The 18,147-nt window shown below is 46.4% G+C and overlaps 1 protein-coding gene across 3 annotated transcripts in view; it reads right to left on the bottom strand.

Annotated features, from left to right (window-relative positions):
- lnx2b (ligand of numb-protein X 2b) overlaps positions 1-18,059 on the bottom strand; it is a 54,227-nt gene extending 36,168 nt beyond the window's left edge. The window contains exons 1-3 of one of the 3 annotated variants that reach the window (XM_063189780.1): positions 17,841-18,059; positions 6,974-7,594; positions 4,969-5,246 (exon numbers count right to left, since the gene is read on the bottom strand). In XM_063189780.1, the coding sequence (XP_063045850.1) occupies positions 4,969-5,246; positions 6,974-7,207 (512 nt within the window). In that variant the 5' untranslated portion in view covers positions 7,208-7,594; positions 17,841-18,059. The other 2 variants (XM_063189781.1, XM_063189782.1) reach the window with 2 other exon arrangements.
- Between the last annotated feature and the right edge of the window lie 88 nt (positions 18,060-18,147).

The raw sequence follows: 18,147 nt of genomic DNA on the forward strand, positions 1-18,147 counted from the left end.
TGCAGTCCCAGGTGTTTCTATCACTCCCGGACGTGTAGTCCCACCCGATTATATTTCACGTATTATCATACACTGCCACATACAAGCAATTTAGGGTTAGGGTTAGGTTTAGGTTTAGGGTTAGAAACAAAAAACTAACATCAAAAAGATAACTAGCTCCGTTATATGGCGGTGGGACCGATAGTCTGGCTAGTGGGAGCGAGCCGACAGGGGAGCGTCCTGCGTTGGGAGCGTCAATCAGGGAATCGCACGCATGCATCGCACAGCACTGCTGTTTCCCCACAGGATCGGAGACATAGAGTTCTTCAGTAACGCGGAAGCATGTAGTAGATTGTAGTCTTTCATGTTAGCATTTAAGGACTTCCTGGTTCGTATCGGCTTCCGGCCTCCATTGGGAATGAATAGGGGTAAATTTCAAATAAGCTCCGAGTGCAAGCACGCGCTTAGCGAACCCCCGCAAACTGTCGAGGGTGTTAAAAATAGGCTGTAGGTATGACATGGTTGATCATTTTGTGTCAAACTTCGACATAAATACGATGTTGCGTCCATATGCTAAACCCGGAAGCTTTTGGCGACTACAGAAGCGGCGCCTGTATCTAACGGCATGTACGTGCGGAGGCTTGTACCCATGGCAACCAAAGGAAAGTATGTAGTTCGGAAGTTTTAATGATCAGAAAGGGGTTAGCAATATTGAATTATAATCGTCATGATTTAACATGTGAATACACCAACATGATGATACGATCCGTTCCACTAATGAGAAAGGGATGCGGGGACACGCTAATGTTCGTTGTTGCCGTGCAACTTATATTTTTGCCAAACCTGAATCTCTATGGCGTTTTGCAATGTAAAAAATCGCCATCGAACCGGAAGTCCAAACGCCGCATACAAGTTGACGTCAACGCTGAAGAGCTCTATTAATGCATACGATTAACGGATTTTGTTGTTGACGTTGGACTAGATGCCTTTAGTGACGTGCTTTTGAATGTGTTTTGCCTACTGCGTGTGGTGGTGTGACTACGACCCGTTTCGTGTGGTGTGTGCAAAGATTAGTTGTGCAGGAACAGACTGTAGCCTACACAAGGAACTGAAACGTACTTCCGGCGAAAATGCGCTTGGTTGGTTGATACATTTGGAGGGGGAGGTGGCAGAGCAGGAGAGATGTGTCTATATTGGTCTCCGTGAAAAAGCGCAAGATTCATTTCATAACAAGAAGAAGAAGCGCCAGATTCTGAAACGGCGCATGATTGACAAAAGCCTCGATATCTCCCTTCCATGGTGATTTGGGCAGATACCGGCCTTGGTTTAACTTACGATAGCTCGGCAATAAAAGCACGTAGAGACATGCGGTTTTCACGCACTAAGAGATGAAAGGCTCACCTTTCAAATGAGCCATAGCATGTTTCGGTGGCCCTATCACATAATATGCTATGACTGTACAAAAAACACCTAAAAATGGTTTAGAACGCTGGGAGTCTACGACATGATTCTGAAAACACCGCTGGTAGTCAATGTGTTAATGACCCCGTTTTGTTTTTCAAGTTTCCTTTTGGCTTTGCCGTTCGAGATTCCTTGCATAGGGAATTGTATATTGACAATAAAGGTTTGAGTCTTGAATCCTTTCCCATTCTCCTGAGAGTTTCCATATGTCCCAGGCAGCACATCTACTTGGCAACAGAAGAGAGGATGCCTGATACACACGCACACACAGGCACATCATACGCACACAAAAACACACACACACACAAACACACACACATCATACGCACACACGCAGATCATACACACATACAGTATCATCTTCACATCATGATCCCATTGACCCATATTTCTGTTTCCCGTCTCTTGCAGTAAAGCATCCTCCCCCTTCCTCCATCTGTTTAAACTTGCATGCATAGGGTGTCCCGTCCACCACATAGGGTCCAGCGAGAAGTTAAAGAAAAAAAAACGCTATAAAAACCTAACATTTTATTATTTATCGCAAGCCATACAGTCAGGCAGAAGCATCACGTTCAACAATGTTATTTCATATGGCAAATATTTCCATTTTTTGTAACAAGCACTATTTTCCTACTTGGCAAGCCTGATCATAACATGAGACGTTTAGTCTGGCAACTTCAACAGTATTCAAACCGGTTCAAACTGTTTAACTACCGCAATAGTCAAGTCCAGCACAGTAATGTCATCGCCTTGCTAAGCCTCCAAAACAACTCAATACTCATATCTACACAGTTACCTTACCGGTATATAAAAAAAACAGAAAACAGTTAGATACAGACAACTAAAGCGTTGTGATTGGAGGACAGATTTTAAATCCTTTTCGATTCTCTACTATGGAGCAGCAGTACTAGACCAAACTCACAAAACAACAAACAACAGATTTTCTTGCCGCTTCTCTGGTCTAGTTTAGGTCCTATTTTCCACACATCCAAGTACTTAAGGTGCCCTGACTCCATCTCCATTAACCTCCCTTATTGTACCTTATTTATAGGGTGCCCAGTCCACAGCTTAGCAATAAAGTCATTGTTGAAAGATCCTAAAACTGCACACTTAAGTGATAATTTATTTACTTAATAGGCAGCCATCACCACAGTCAGTAATGTGACTTCATACGGCACATTTTTCAGCTTGTCGTAACTTAACTTGATTTTCCACATGTTCGCGAGCACTCGAACTACTCCGCATGTTAGATGGCCCATCAGATCATGTCAACACCTCGCGCAGTGCTCCCCAGCCTCCTGCAGTTCGCCATTTCCCCCCTCGCCACGTCTCTCTTACAGGGAATGTTTTCGCAACTGTCTGGGAGAGTGCAAAGCTGGGTGGTCAGCAGATTTTAATCCCCCCCCACCCCCAACCCCCCCCTTCGTCATGTTCGTAGGTGCTTATGTTATGCATCCTTGGCTTAATGTCCTCGTGCATTATTCATTTATGGTGATCCAAAGTTGCTTGACATTCGTACGCTTGACCCGCACACCGTAAAGCGGTCAACCTTTCCATCTCCTGACGAGCCCACATCCCACCCCATAAAGCTATAACACAGCCCCCCCTTCGACCACTTTCTTCCTTCCCTTCCCCATATTACCCGTCCCGCTCCCCAACACTTTTCTCCCTCCCTCTCCTATATCACATCTCCCCACATCCCCATTTTCTTAGTCTCCATCCACCATATCACCCCACCATCCAATCCTGCCATCGACTTTCTCCCAGCTTTTCATTCACGTCACCCTCTCTCAAACTCTCTCTTCCCATCACATGCCCCCATCCCCACCCCCCACATCTCCCCATCTTCTTAACCTCCAACAGGTCACACACCACCCACCACCATTCCCTCTCCCCTGTCACACGTCACCCCTTCTCAAGCCCCGTCGTTCCTACCCATCACATCCAACCCCCCACCCCCCTCATCGATCTATTTCCTTGACCTTCACCATGTCCACAACCCCCCACCTCCACCTCCACTATTGCCTTTCCCTCCTCCTCACTCATGTCACCTCCCCCGTCCCCTCTCTCCTCTCTTCCCTAACCTCCTCCTGATCCCACTCTGTGGACCGCTGATGGGAGCCTGGTGGGTTGACGCGTATTATAGCACATCTAATATTTCTTTTCTATCAATCTCTCTTGCTCTCCCTCCTCTCTCCCTCTCCCCCCCATCTCTCCATCTCTCGTTGTTCTATGGGGAGTATTATTGTGTGGTCTGTAACTGTAGCCGCTATTATGGCAGGCTGCTCACCACACATAAGAACATCGTCGAGTGGCTTCGCTCCTTCACATATCTGATCATTTACATCGGCTCCCCCATGACCCGTCTTTCTCTCCCCCCGTCTGTCTTCATGTCCGTCTCTCTCTCAGTCTCTCTCCCTCTCTTTCTCTCTCTCTGCTCCAGTTCCATTTCCATCCATTCCATTACTGGCGATGGCAACTACGCATGTTTGCACAGGGGTGGAAAAGTCAAGTAGGACTGCTATTATTACTGCCTCGCATTTGTTCCACTCACTCGTTTGACAAACAGGGTGCACTTTTGGAAACCAAAACATTCAGATGTGGCTGCATATTGCAGGTACAGAAAGCCAAAGCCATTGAATATTGTACATTCACTTCTGCCCATGAACTTGGCATCATTTATCCATTACAATCAGCTGATCTACCCATTGTATGGTTTCTAAGTTCATGCCAAGCTCTCCTACTTCTGCTTTACCCAACTCTGTTCTTAACAGAGGTGAAGTACACTTACAGATGCAATTACAACACTAGAAGTAGTACATGGTTTCAACTGTTACAACAGGTTTCAACACTGTTAGAGCACTTCTACGTCTACTTTACGTTTGATGTTCTTAGCCAGAGTTGTGTAATGAAGCCAAGGCATCCATTCCCGCATGACACCAGTGGTACCATGTTAGTAGAGTGGATATCCCAAAAGAAGTCATCATGACAAGACACTTTATAGAACCACAAGCCACTAATTGGTGACTCTGGTGGTGTGTGGGAAACCGTGTGAATGTGTCTATGTATAGATGGTGGTCAGCCTGCTGTGATGCAGGTGCGGCTTGAGTGGTTGGTGTGGATTCAGACTGAGACACTTTTTCTCTGTCAGAACAGGCACTCCATTTCCATAGTTTTCCTATGGAACAGCGTGGCTGACAAGCAACTCACAGTTGAAACGCTTCTCGCTAAAAAACATGCAAGGCTTCCAGAAAATGCTAGTGCTCCAAGTTCAAATCAGTTCAACTTTCCTAACATGTTTTTGTTTCCACAAGTGAGATGAGGCCATTTGATAGCAGAATATCAAGGTAGAAGATCGAACGATGTGTGTAACATAGCAACAGATGCAAGCTCTTGGATTTCAAATACTAGCGATGCTTCTCATGTTTTGGAGGAGAACAAACGGCTCCCAATAGTAGTGCAAGTCAGGCAGGTGTGTGAGTGAGATGTGAGTGGATGCGAGTGTGCGATATGCAGAGAGCACCCTACCTGTGGTGGAGGTGAGGCTGCAGCTCGCAGCGCTGCATGGCGCCCTGGCACTCGGCGTGAAAGGGGCACAGCACGCTGAGCTTGTCCAGCAGGTTGCGCACCAGCAGGCTACTGGACCGGCACTGGGCCAGCTGCAGCCGCTGGCGGTCCACGGGGCAGAAGTCCTGCTCGCGCAGGAAGCTGCTGAGGCACTGGTAGCAGTAGGTGTGGCCGCACGGCGTGTCCATGGGCCGCAGCAGGGGCTGCAGGCAGATGTGGCACACCAGCTCGTCGTCCACCTTGGAAAGGTCAAAGGTCAAAGAACAAAAGGTCGAAAGTCACCCATGTAAGAAGTTCCTTTCGCCATTTCAATTCACCACACACGAAATGTGAAAGGTTAGCTTTGTTGTCAATCAGGTCATTATATACCTCAATTTCTTCAAATAACATCAAAGCAAACCAATACAGTCACCATAAAATAAACAAAGCGAAATAGTGTGGAGTTAGCTTGTCATCCTCCTCAAAGTCAGTCAGTAAGGGGCGTTTCTCGGAAATTGGACAGGACCAGACAATATTTGCAGTACAGGCCGATGTTTATGTGCACATTAGGGCTGGGCGGTTTTGGAAAAAATTGATATCACGGTTTTCTTGATGAAAATTGATATCACGGTTTTCTGCACGGTTATTTGATATGCGACGATTTCCCCCCAAATCTTAATCTTTCTAAGGAAAATCTCAAATTAAATGTTAAAATGAGATAAACTCATGAATTTAAATTAATCTCCATTTATATTTTATCATTTTTTCATTTCAATAATATTTTCTATAATTTATAGTTTATATTTCCCTATCCAACAAAGGGGAAAATGCAGCATTTCATAAAATAACCTAAAATCTTGACCAGGGTGTCATAGATTTTTCAAGGAAGAAGGGTTAAATGATTATAAGCAGCTGTTTTGGGCTTTTTTTTCCAAGACAGCCCAAAACAGCTTATTTCGTTCTACACCTGGCAACACTAATGGCTTATTTGTCGTTCTACACCTGGCAACACATCCGGCGCGTTGCGCTGCCGCTGGACTAGAATCTAGCGAGTAAACAACAGTGGGACAGAAACGAAACAGACTGAAGACAGACACTGAAAACAAACGGATTTACTTCGATGTGCGATGTGTTTCGCTCCTATTTTGCCCCCAAATCATTTCAAACAAATATAGCAATGTAGCAATGTATCTTGTCTGCCCATTGCATTTGAAACACTGACGTGTATAGTATAACTATACACGTCAGTGATTTGAAAGCTAGGCTACTTTAGCTTATAAGCAGTCTTAACAGCACTGCGCACACAGTTGGGATGGTAATTAAATACAGTTAAGAATCAGATAACTGTTGTAGCCTGTTAACATAGCACCACATAGAATTGCCTTTTATTTAACTTTGTGAGATCAAAGGCAGGCTAAATGAATTGAAATGTTTGTCATGATTCATCCATGCCATGTGTGTTCATCATGTTTCACTCATAGCCTCTAGGCGCAACCAATTATTTTATTAGTTCAATCAACATCTTACATTGTGGTGACATTCCCTAGTAGAACAGCAACAACAGTGGACTTAGCAGAGTTGAAATGAAGTGTCAGAGACTTATGAATTAGAAGAATCTTTGGAAGTGTGACACGGAGTATGAAGCTCACGCACATAACATAGGCCTAGTAGGCTATAAACAACAACAACAAAACCGTCTCTCATCAAAAAGAGAACCTTGTGTAGCGTAAACCGAGATCACGGTTTTTTAACCGTACACCGCCCAGCTTTATGTGCACATGCACATCTAGCCCAGGAAAAACAATATTAACTAATATTATAACTAATATTACGCATAACCACTACTACTGACGATAAAATTAATAGATTAAGCTAAATACTAGTGCACAGTACAGTGCAAGTAGGATCAGGTATTGGCAGCAAAGTAATATCAGCCAGATAAGGAATTCTCTAGTCAGATCAGGTATGATGTGAGAGTTGGCATTACCTCGTCTTGGTACTCGTACAGGTGAGCCTCGGGCGCCTCGTGGCACTGCCCGCACTCCTTGCACACCCGCGCCCACGTCACCGAAGCCGACGGCGACCCCGACACTCCCGTCGCCATGGACACGGACGAGGAGGAGGCCGATGAGGTCATCATGGGCACTGTGGTGGTGGCAGCGGTGGGGGCGAGGGCGGGGGCAGCAGAGCCGCTCGAGGCGGACACCCTGACCTCCGTCATGGCAGACGCTCCGAGACCCGTCACGACTCCTCTCTTTACTCCCCTCCCTCCTGCCTCTTTTCCTGTCCTCCTTCTCTCCCTCCCTCCCTTCTTCCCCTCTTCTTCTTCTGCTTCCTCCGTAGGAGCCTCAACTCCCGGGGGAGCAAGCCTTCAGCTGCAGGCCTAGCTGCGCGTGCCCGTCTTGACAACAGCCAGGCTCATCTACTCCGGCAGACACATGGCACCGGGAAAAGAGTTGGGGGAGGGGAAAACAAAACAACTAAAAATGAATGATTAAAATAACACCCTCTGGCAGTCTTGGAGAACTAAAGAGTACTTCTTCACGCAGATTCTGCTGCGTAGTAGCACCTCGATGCCCGTCCTCCTCTTCACTTCATGGTGGGGTTTCTACAGTGGAGAAGAGAGGGAAGAGAAAGAGAGAGAGAGAGGAAAAAAAAGTTAACAAAGGAAAGCTGAGGCAGGACGTACGTTGGATTTCATTTTTGCGGCCCCCTTCCTCTACTAACCCCCCTCCTCCTGCTGTTCCTGCTCTTTTTCCCTCTCTTTTTCTCCCTCTCTCACTCTAACACCGACCCTCCCTTTCTTTGTTTCTCTCCTTCCTTCTCTCACTCTCTTCCTCTATCACCATTTCTCTCTCTTTCTGTCTGTATCTCTCTGTCCCCACTCCCCTTGCTCCTTCTCCCTCTCCTTCCCAATTTCTATCACTCCCTCTCTCTCTCTCTCCGTCTCCACCCCCCACTCCCCTTCACCCACCCCCTGCCTTGCTCCCTCTCTCTCTCTCCCTCTCTCCCTGGCTCAACAGGAAATGACACAGATCCATGAAAACGGCAACAATATGGTGTCGGGCTGCAGCTGTATCCTCTCCCCTGAGCGCTCCACTCCGCTCCGCACAGTGCCGCGCAGCCCCAGGAATCTGCTATCTGGAAACTTCGGCAGCCCAAAAGTGTCACCGCTAGCTTGCTGCCTGCCCTGTGGCCACAGTCGCCACAGCTCTTGCGGCTATTGGCTGTACTACTATTGCCATTGGCTCGCACTGCTTGGGTCGTTTGAAAGGTTAAGCCCCATGAAATGATTAGAACCCCAGCAGAAGTGGAGACTCACTGGACTAATGTGGAAAAGAGCAGAGACCTGAGTGGCTGGCACTGAGTGAGTTAAGCATAATATATATGAGAGAGAGAGAGAGAGAGAGAGAGAGAGAGAGAGAGAGAGAGAGAGAGAGAGAGAGAGAGAGAGAGAGAGAGAGAGAGAGAAAGGACAATAGTGAGAGAGGGGAGAAAACAAATGGAAAAACTAAAGAAGCAGAAGGAAAGAATAAAAGAAAGTGCAGAAAATAGAAAGAGGCAGAGAGGAAAGCTGACTGAAATGAGAGAGACAGTGCTCGAGTGAGTGTGTGAAGGAGAAAGAAAGAAAGGAAGGAAGGAAGAGAGAAAGAAAGAAAGAGAGAAAGAAAGAGAGAGAAAGAAAGAGAGAAAGAGAGAGAAAGAAAGAGAGAAAGAAAGAGAGAAAGAAAGAGAGAGAAAGAAAGAGAGAAAGAGAGAGAGAGAAAGAAAGAGAGAAAGAGAGAGAGAGAAAGAAAGGAGAGAAAGAAAGAGAGCACGGTGTGCTGAGGGGAGAAGGAGAGAGAGAGAGAGAGAGAGAGAATAAGAGACAAAAAGAAAAGAAGAGAGAAATGTGGGGAAGGAGCAAAGTGGCCAGAACTGAAAGCCCTGGCTTGTCACTAATGACCCTCTCATGCCCCATCAGCAGTGGGGCTGCTCCCCCTGTGAAATTCCTAATCTGCTTTAAGTCCCCCCCGTTAGTCTCCACACACACACACACACACACACACACACACACACACACACACACACACACACACACACACACACACACACACACACACACACACACACACACACACACACGGGAACGTCTGGCTTTGTCCCAGCTCTCGTTCTGGACTCTTCGACCAAATACATATGGCCACCAACAGCACCCCAGTGACACAGAGCACAGCCACCTTGCTATGCAACCAGACTACACTAGACACAAACACTCCGATTGTTACGCTCCTACTCCTACAGACATTAACCCTGATGTTCACGCAGTGTATGTGTTTTGAAGTCAAAACACTATACTATACAGCAGGGCTATTCAAATGGCGGCCCTAGGGCCAAATGCGGCCCTTGGACGGCAAGGTTCTGGCCCCCCCAAGCCTCTTGAAATACGGAAACGTTTTTCGTAATTTAGAGATAAAAGTACGGGTTCCGTATCAAGCTGAAATGAGACACGGGATGTTAAAATGCAGGAAATTACATCTAAGAAATGCAAAACTTTCTGGGGGAGGACCTCCAAACCCCCCACCTCAACGAAGTGTCCAGTATTTTTTTTTCATTCACAGTCGGCAACGATGATACATACGTATAGTTCGGCCCTTTTACTGGAAGGAATTTGAAAAACTGGCCCTCCTTGACATTTAATTGAATACCCCTGCTATAGAAAGACAGAGAGCAGAGTGCATACTGTATGTGTGTGTGCTACGTCTACGTTAAAACACTACCCAAGAGAGCAGACTGTACACAAGCCCTCATTCCTATGACCCCACTTCTACATACAATAAACCTGGATAACACCATTTAAGGAGCCTCTAATTACAATATACTTACTCATTAGGTACAAAGGAATAACAGGTGTAATAACATGTAAATTACAACTGTATTACATGTTATTACATGTATTATTGTGCATCTACATACAAAGGGTCTCTCATTTCAGCCCTTTGCCTTCTTGGAAGAATTCATCACTTTGGCAAAGAATTACAAAATACTTCATAGTAAATTGTGGTCATTATTGTCAATATGGTATGTAAAAATGACAATGTAATAACATGTACTGCAGTTGTATTTACAACAGTTATTCCACTGTATCTAATGAGTAAGTAAAGTGTAATGAAAGCCCCTTAGTATTAAGTGAATTAAACCTGATGTGTGTACTGTATGTGTGCAGCTATTTCCTAATTGAAACACTATACTGGCGGCGACACAAGGTTCTTTCCAATATGCGGACTCCCGTGCTCGGCCAGCCTGTGTTTGTGGCATCGCGTTTAGACGACACCCCGCCTCCGTGGAGAAAACAATAAAGTTTCCCTGATGTCAGCCTAGCCACAACAACTTTTGTGGGACTATTCTTCATGAATCATCCCAATTGCAAATGAGAAAATGACATCAGAATCGCTCTTTTGTGAGATATTGAATTACACTTCTGTTGCCAGTGACGTCGTCACGAGGCACACAAGCAGGCAAGGGAGCGAGGAAGGACGGGAATTGGGACATTAGAATACCTGTAGAGAGACTACAGCCACCTTGCTATGGCACCAAACTAGGGCTGTAACGATACACTCAACTCACGATTCGGTTTGTATCACGAATCATGACCTACGGTTCGATACACCCCTCGATTTTACATTTGCCAACATTATAATCTTTATGAATAAAAACTATGATAGTTCAAAGGTAGAATAGGTTACAAGAGGCTACAAATATTTGTAAACGTTTCTATATAATAATGATGATGCTTGGAAGAACTATCACTTCATATCATATGGTTGTTTTCTGGGCAGATGGGTATCAAAACGTTAAAAGGGCATATCACGATACTGCCTCTTTGTATCACGATATAGTATCGTGACTCTGTGTATCACGATTTCTCAGTTCGATACAATATCGTTACAGCCCTACACCATACACAAAACACTCCTCTTCCTACCATCCTCACTCCTACAGTCATAAAACCTGAAGAGTCATGGACTGTATGTGTGCAGCTATTTCTAAGTCAAAACACTATCCTAGCGACACAGAGACTACAGCCACCTTGCTAGGCCACCATAAACAAATACTCCTCTTTCTGCCATCCGACTCCTACAGACATTAAAGCTTGTGTGTGTACTGTATGTGTGCAGCCATGTCTAAATAAAATATTACACTACAAAGACAGAGAGACTACAGACACCTTGCTATGTAACCATACACAAACATTCATACACCTCGAGACATTAACCAGGTTGTATGTACAGTATAAATGCAGCTGTGTGTCCCAACTACACGCTACACAAGCATCCACACTGTGTACAGCCACAGACCATATTAAATGGCTTTGGAGCAAACCCACTAAAACAACCCCACTGGTGTATGTTTAATGTTTATGGGGGCAAAACAGCTGAATGAAAACATTTCCACTTGAGCCCCGACGTCAGCTTAAAAAGCAAAAAGCACACTCTGTATTCCAGGAAAGGGGGAAAAAACTGAGTCGACACAAGTCCGAATGCCGAGCAGCCCCAAGAGTCGTAAATAAACAGCCAGCCAGCGAACACAGAGCATAGAGCAGAGCAGAGCAGAGCAGCGCAGCACAGCGCACAGCGGAGGAGAGGGGAACAAGCAGAGTAAACAAACCAAGGCAGCCAGTCCCAGATACAGCCCCTGGAACTCCCCCGTCCTATGCTGTGCTGTGCTTTACTGTCCCAAGTCCCGTCCTATGCTGTGCTCCACTGTCCTGTCCTATCCCGTACTGTGCCGTCTTAGTCTGTGTTGAGATGTCTCGTCTCGTGTCCTCTTCTACTGTGCTGTTCCATCCTCCTCTCTGCTATTCTGTCCTGTCGTCATCTGTGCTTTCCTCTGTCATGCTATTCAGTCCTCTGTTGTGCGGTCCACGTTCTTTGCTTTGGTCTGCTCTGCTGTGGTGTGCTGATATGTAAATAAAGATCTGAGCAGCTTTTGAGCTGTACATAGATCTCCATTCAGGAGAAATGTAGCAATTGAGCCTACTTTTCTCCCCTTGTAGTGACTAGCCATGTCCTGTTCCAGTCTATCCTGTCCTGTCCTCTCCACTGCTCTGCTCAGTTTTGCTTCCCGGTCCATGGCTTTTGCTCTGCTCTCCTTTGCTGTGCTATGATGTCCCATTACCTTCTACAGCAATGAGCTGTAGGCTACATGGATCTCCCCGTTCAGAATGTACGTAGCCTACCTTCCTTCCTGCTGGCTGGCTGGAAGCTGGTGGTGGTGGCGACTATCCCGCCCTGGGTGTTGCTGCTCTCTCTCAGCCAGCGGTGTGTGTGTCAGTGTCCCCTTTCTTATTCGTCCAATTTCCCACCTTCCTGTTCCCGTTCCCGTTTCCCTGAGTCCCAAGTCCCACAGCTGGCTGACACACCAATGAGCTCGCTCTGCTCTGCTTGCATCCAAACACAGCAGTCCAAAACACACACTTAAAAAGTCCCACAAGCAGCTGTTTTTTTTTCCAGTGGCCTGCTTGCGATCAACCACAGCAGTCCAAAACACTGGTCAGTCTACCTCAGCTGGCTGTTTTCTCCAATAGCTCCCTTTCTTGCGTCCAAACGCACTCCAAATACTCGATCCACTCATGCAGCCAGCCGCTGTGTTGTGCAAGTCACGTCCCCCAGCTGGCGAACAGCAACAGCAACAGCTCGCTTGTGTCCAAACGCACCAAGACGAAGACACACTAAAGCTGCTCTAGCCGCTGTGCTGAGCGGTGGCGTGTTGTGGCTGCCTGCAGCCTCACTGAAACCAGACTCCACTCCACTCAGCTCAGCGCAAAGCAGCTCATCTCCGGTGCCGAGAGAGGGAGAGAGGGAGAGAGAGAGAGAGGGAGAGAGACAGAGGGAGGGCGAGAGAGGGAGACAGAGGGAGGGCGAGAGAGGGAGAGAGAAAGGAAGTGTGTGCTTGTGTGGAGTGCACACTCATTGTGTGTGCGCGCATGTGTAGGTTGAGAGCGTATGTGTGGGTAAGGGGGTTGGGGGGTAGAGCGGGCTGCTGGTTTTTTTATGTGCGTGTGAGTGTGTGTGTGTGCGCACACGCAAGGAGGACGGAGCAGCCAGTGAGAGCTGTGTGTGTGTGTGTGACGGAGCAAAAAGCTGAGCCCCAAGTGGAGAGGCAGTGCTGGAGGAGAGGACTGGGCTCCAGTGGACAACAGGAGCGAGGGAGGCAGGGTGAAGGAGTATGGAGATGTATATGTGTGTACTCTACTTTACTGAGAAAAAAAACCCTAACCCTTCATAGCATCTGCACTTGTTGTTATGCATATTTCCTCTGCACTTTGTATCTGCTAGTGATATTGGCTATGATTATGTCCTGATTGTAAGTCGTTATAAAGAGTCTGCCAAATGCAATATAATGTAATGTAACATGAGTGCTATGTGTGTAGACTGGATAATGCATGTGTGTGTCTGTGGACATTTATGCAGTGTTCCCCCCCCACACCTCATAGTTAAGGCAGCCACCTTGACAACAAAACAAACTCCTTCCACCTTGACTAGGGTCCTTGGCAAGATAAAGATTTAGTATTGTATTGCAAGCTATTGCCTTTATTTATCGCACAGTATTGCATTTGCATTCGTATTGTATTGATTTGGACAACGCAATACAAGTTGCTATTCAAGCAAATGTATTTGCTAAAAGTTTTATTTTCGGGGGGCTCTTACCTTTCCTATGAAACTACACAATACAGCCTTACTAATCATAATAGTTACATGTCTCTTAAAATCGCCCACCCGCCACCCACACTGACTAACACAATTCTGCTGGAATCACTGCCATGCCTGTATACATGCCTGTGTGTGGATGGTGTGCATTATGTGTCTGTGTGTATATTTACACGCCAGTGTTTGGATATCATGCATGTGTCTGACATTATTTATGCTTGTTTATGGCTTGTGTGTCTATGTGGATAACAAGCATGTTTCTCTGACAATATTTATGTGTGCTTATGCATGCAAAGTGTGTGTGGATAGTGCCTGTGCAGTAAATTTATGTGTGTTTATGCATGCATGCCTGTGTGTGTGGATATGTGTTTGCGCTTTTGTTACTAAGTAACTATGTGTTTGCACTTCTCTTCATGGTATGGGGAGGTTGCAGACAGCTGAGGTCGCACTAGCATTGACAGAGCACTTTCTTAAGATCAGCCCCCGTCACTGACCAATAACACTGCTCCAGGGCTCTCTGTGTGTGTGTCTGTGTGTGTGTTGTACGCTTGAACAGACTCTAAGGTCATACAGGACATCACCCCCCCCCCCCCCCCCCCACACACACATCTCCCCCAGCCTCCTTCTCCCTCCATCCTCCTACCCCCACCGTCCAAACCATCCAGCCTGATTTAAGGACCAGATGAGAAACTATCTAGTGGTGTGTGTGTGTGTGTGTGTGTGTGTGTGTGTGTGTGTGTGTGTGTGTGTGTGTGTGTGTGTGTGTAGCCAAGCCCAAGAGAAGCCAGAACTGGCAATTCAGGACAATGGAAAAAAGCTGCTCCCGTCCCGTCCCGTGACACTCCTAAATAAAGCAAGACTACACTCCCCCTACGGACCCCGCCAGACCTCTAGATTTCAGCTCGTATGGAGTGTGTGAGCGCGCGCGCGAGAGAGAGAGAGCGATAGAGAAAAAGAAGAGATTTGGGGGGTAAGAAAAACTGACTCCAGCTGGAAAACGAATTCGTATCATATGCAAATCATAAACACAAAAGCTTCAAAAGACGCAGCCAGCACACCACAAAGCGAGTTAAAAAAACATTCCTTTTCATTTGCTATGGCAGAAACAAACCTTTTATCTCAGCTCTGTGTTTGCAACTTTTTTTTCTCTCCCCTGAAGTCGACCTGAGCTATTCTTAGTGCACGCTTGACCGCAATCAAATATACAGAGAGAGAGAGAGAGAGAGAGAGAGAGAGAGAGAGAGAGAGAGAGAGAGAGAGAGACGTATGACATAACAAGCAAAGATGAACTGATGAACTGGATAGAGGGAAGAGACATCTAGGAGTAGAAATGAAGAGAGAGAGAGAGAGAGAGAGAGAGAGAGAGAGAGAGAGAGAGAGAGAGAGAGAGAGAGAGAGAGAGAGAGAGAGAGAGAGAGAGAGAGAGAGAGAGATGTAGAGATGAACTGGACAAAGGAGAGAGTGAGAGAGGAGAGAAGAGGAGAGGAGGTGTAGAGGAGAAGACATCAGTGGTAGACTCCTGTTATGTTCTCTCCAGTGCTCCTATTGCAGGGTGTGGGTGTGTGTGTGTGTGTGTGTGTGTGGGGGGGGGGGTAACAAGAGGCAGACAGACAGACAGACAGTGACCCTGGCCTCTAATGATGGATGGGGGTCACTCTGGCAGTCTCAGCCTCCAGCCCTTCGGCCTCTCCTCTCCTCTCCTCTCCTCTGGGCCGCTTGTTTGTTTATTATGGGCGGAGAGTTGCGTTTTTAGCTCAGTGCAGGGACGTGGCAAATGAAGGGTGGGTGGGGTTTATACTATTTCTGTGTTTATCCCAAAATCATGCTTTTACAGGATTCAGTCAAGGTGGGACCCCTCTGAAGCCTTGGGCCCGGGACAACTGTGTCCCTCCCACTTGCTCCATTCTCCATGCAATGAGAGAGAGAGAGAGAGAGAGAGAGAGAGAGAGAGAGAGAGAGAGAGAGAGAGAGAGAGAGAGAGAGAGAGAGAGAGAGAGAGAGAGAGAGAGAGAGAGAGAGAGAGAGAGAGAGAGAGAGAGAGAGAGAGCTGAGCTGTGTGTCAATGTCTGCTTCTCCCATACTAATGCCATGCTTTACGACGCTGTGCCACGTGCACACACACACAGACACACAGACACACAGACACACACACACACACACACCACCCTCCTCCTCCTCCTCCTCCTCAAGGGTGCCGGGGCCGACTCCTCAAGGCTACGTGTCTGCATTTTCAAACATCCCCCCTACACACACACACACACACACACACACACACACACACACACACACACACACACACACACACACACACACACACACACACACACACACACACACACACACACACACACAATTTATATTTTTTCAGTATGTGAGTAACATTGAAGGGGTGTGTGGGTGGTTGTTCCTGAAGCTGAGACGGAATGCAAAACACATGCAAAACATTCACATGGGCACGCCATGCGCTGCCATCACGGTCAGTACAGCAGCTATAACCACCTGAGACCACACTGGTGGGTCTGAGGAAATTCAAGATTAAAAACGGCCAGCCAGTTAATGCAAGTCAGTGATCTATGACAGAGTACTGATGCGATGCCTACAGTAGAACAATATGCCGCCTAGGCAAGTACACAGGCGTGAATCATTATCAAGACACACCCAAACAGAACAAGAGCCGGCGGTAACCGTACACCACAGACTTCATATTCATAGACATGAACCAGATTTGCCGTCAGAGAACAAAAGAAGACCCTCGTCAGTCATCACTGTGCTTTATGACCAAGACCCAACATGAATAAACGCCACATGAGTCTTTACTTGTGTCATGCCCAAACACACATATGTGTACATGTCCCACACACACAGAGTTCATATTCGTGGCCTGAACTAGATTTGCCACGAGAGAACAAAAGAAGAGACTCCCACCCCCCACTGGCAGCCATGAATGTACTTTATGACCGACCAAATGAGAATGAAAGCTTTTTTCTCCTGTCGTTCCCAAACACACACACACACACACACACACACACACACACACACACACACACACACACACACACGTGTGTACAGTACAGTACATGTTCTTTCCCCTCCCCTCACATGTAGGCCACATACAGTATGTCCCCATGGAGAGGAAAACGCACCTGATGTGAAAACATTATTGTCAAAAGTCCCTGGACAACCTCCCCAACTATCCAGCGGTGTAATAATGATCAAAATGGAGTAGTCCAGCCCTCTTGTGTAACATAGCACTGAAATGTAACTATGAATTCCTCTATAGAATATGGCTTCCAACTGTTGACTTAAGGATAAGAGAGTCAGTCAACTGTCCACAGTACATAGTCACATGGGGACAATTGGGGTGCAAATGGGAGGAAAAAAGTCAAAGTCTACTTTGCTTTTAGCCAAATCAATTTATTTTAGTTATTGATTGTTTTGTAGGTAGGTTACTTTGGGAAGCCTATACTACCCTAGGCTACACCACTATGACCAAGACAAAAAGACTGCAAGTGTGTAAGGTTAAACATTTACTACCACAGCTGTTATGTAAGCGCAAAATGACACTGCCTCAAGGTTTTAGGTGATATCCTGGTTACGCACAGGAATAAATGTGAGATTACAGATTACCGAGGCTTCTTTTTGTATGTTGGATGACTGAACTCGCTGTGTTTTGATTTTGTATTCAGAAAGCATGACATTTCCAGCCAAAGACAAGCCAGACCCTCGTCTCAGGTGACACTTTGTCGTCTCGGATGAGGCGCCATAAATTATTGAAGTAGCCTACCCCATCTGACAGTTTGTGACAAGGTTAACAACAGAAAAAACGTCATAATTGTTTTAACACCATTACAACCCACCACCAACACCACAATAGACACCGTAGTTCCAATGTCACGCGTTAGAGGTATTTGGAATGTGGGCTAATATCCAGTTTCAAATCCCCTCTAATGTCGACTCGGCGTGGGATGTTGGGTACCGTGGCGCGTCGCGCGCTCAACCAAAGCAACAACCTTTCGCTAGTTCTGTACAGAATACCAAATTGATTATTTCCTACATGACATTAGCTAATAATCCCAAGAACAGCCGCAAATCCAGTGGGCGTTTAACAAGATTACACTACATTACGCGCTACAAGGCTACTTAGCCGACCGAAACCCGTCTTACCTGTAAAGGTTTTTCTTCCGGAAGTGGTCAAAAAGCAACCTCGCCGAAGTCTCACAGTTAAAATGTTGATTTCAGCTACTTTCCTCACCGCCTTGTTCCACAATAAAAGATTTCGCCGTGCCCTCGTTTTATCAAATATGGGATTCACCTCTTGTTACCGCCCCAGGTGTTACTGATGGGGGTTGTTGACGTAGCAGATATTCCCAGTTTCGAACTACACATAACTAGGAAGGCGCTGTTTTTTTCTTTCTTTACAGGAAGTCTAGGCAGGTAGCCTCGTGTTTAAATTAAGAGGTCACCTCTTAAG

The sequence above is a fragment of the Engraulis encrasicolus genome, chromosome 23 (assembly GCF_034702125.1).
Source record: "Engraulis encrasicolus isolate BLACKSEA-1 chromosome 23, IST_EnEncr_1.0, whole genome shotgun sequence".
NCBI lineage: Eukaryota > Metazoa > Chordata > Actinopteri > Clupeiformes > Engraulidae > Engraulis > Engraulis encrasicolus.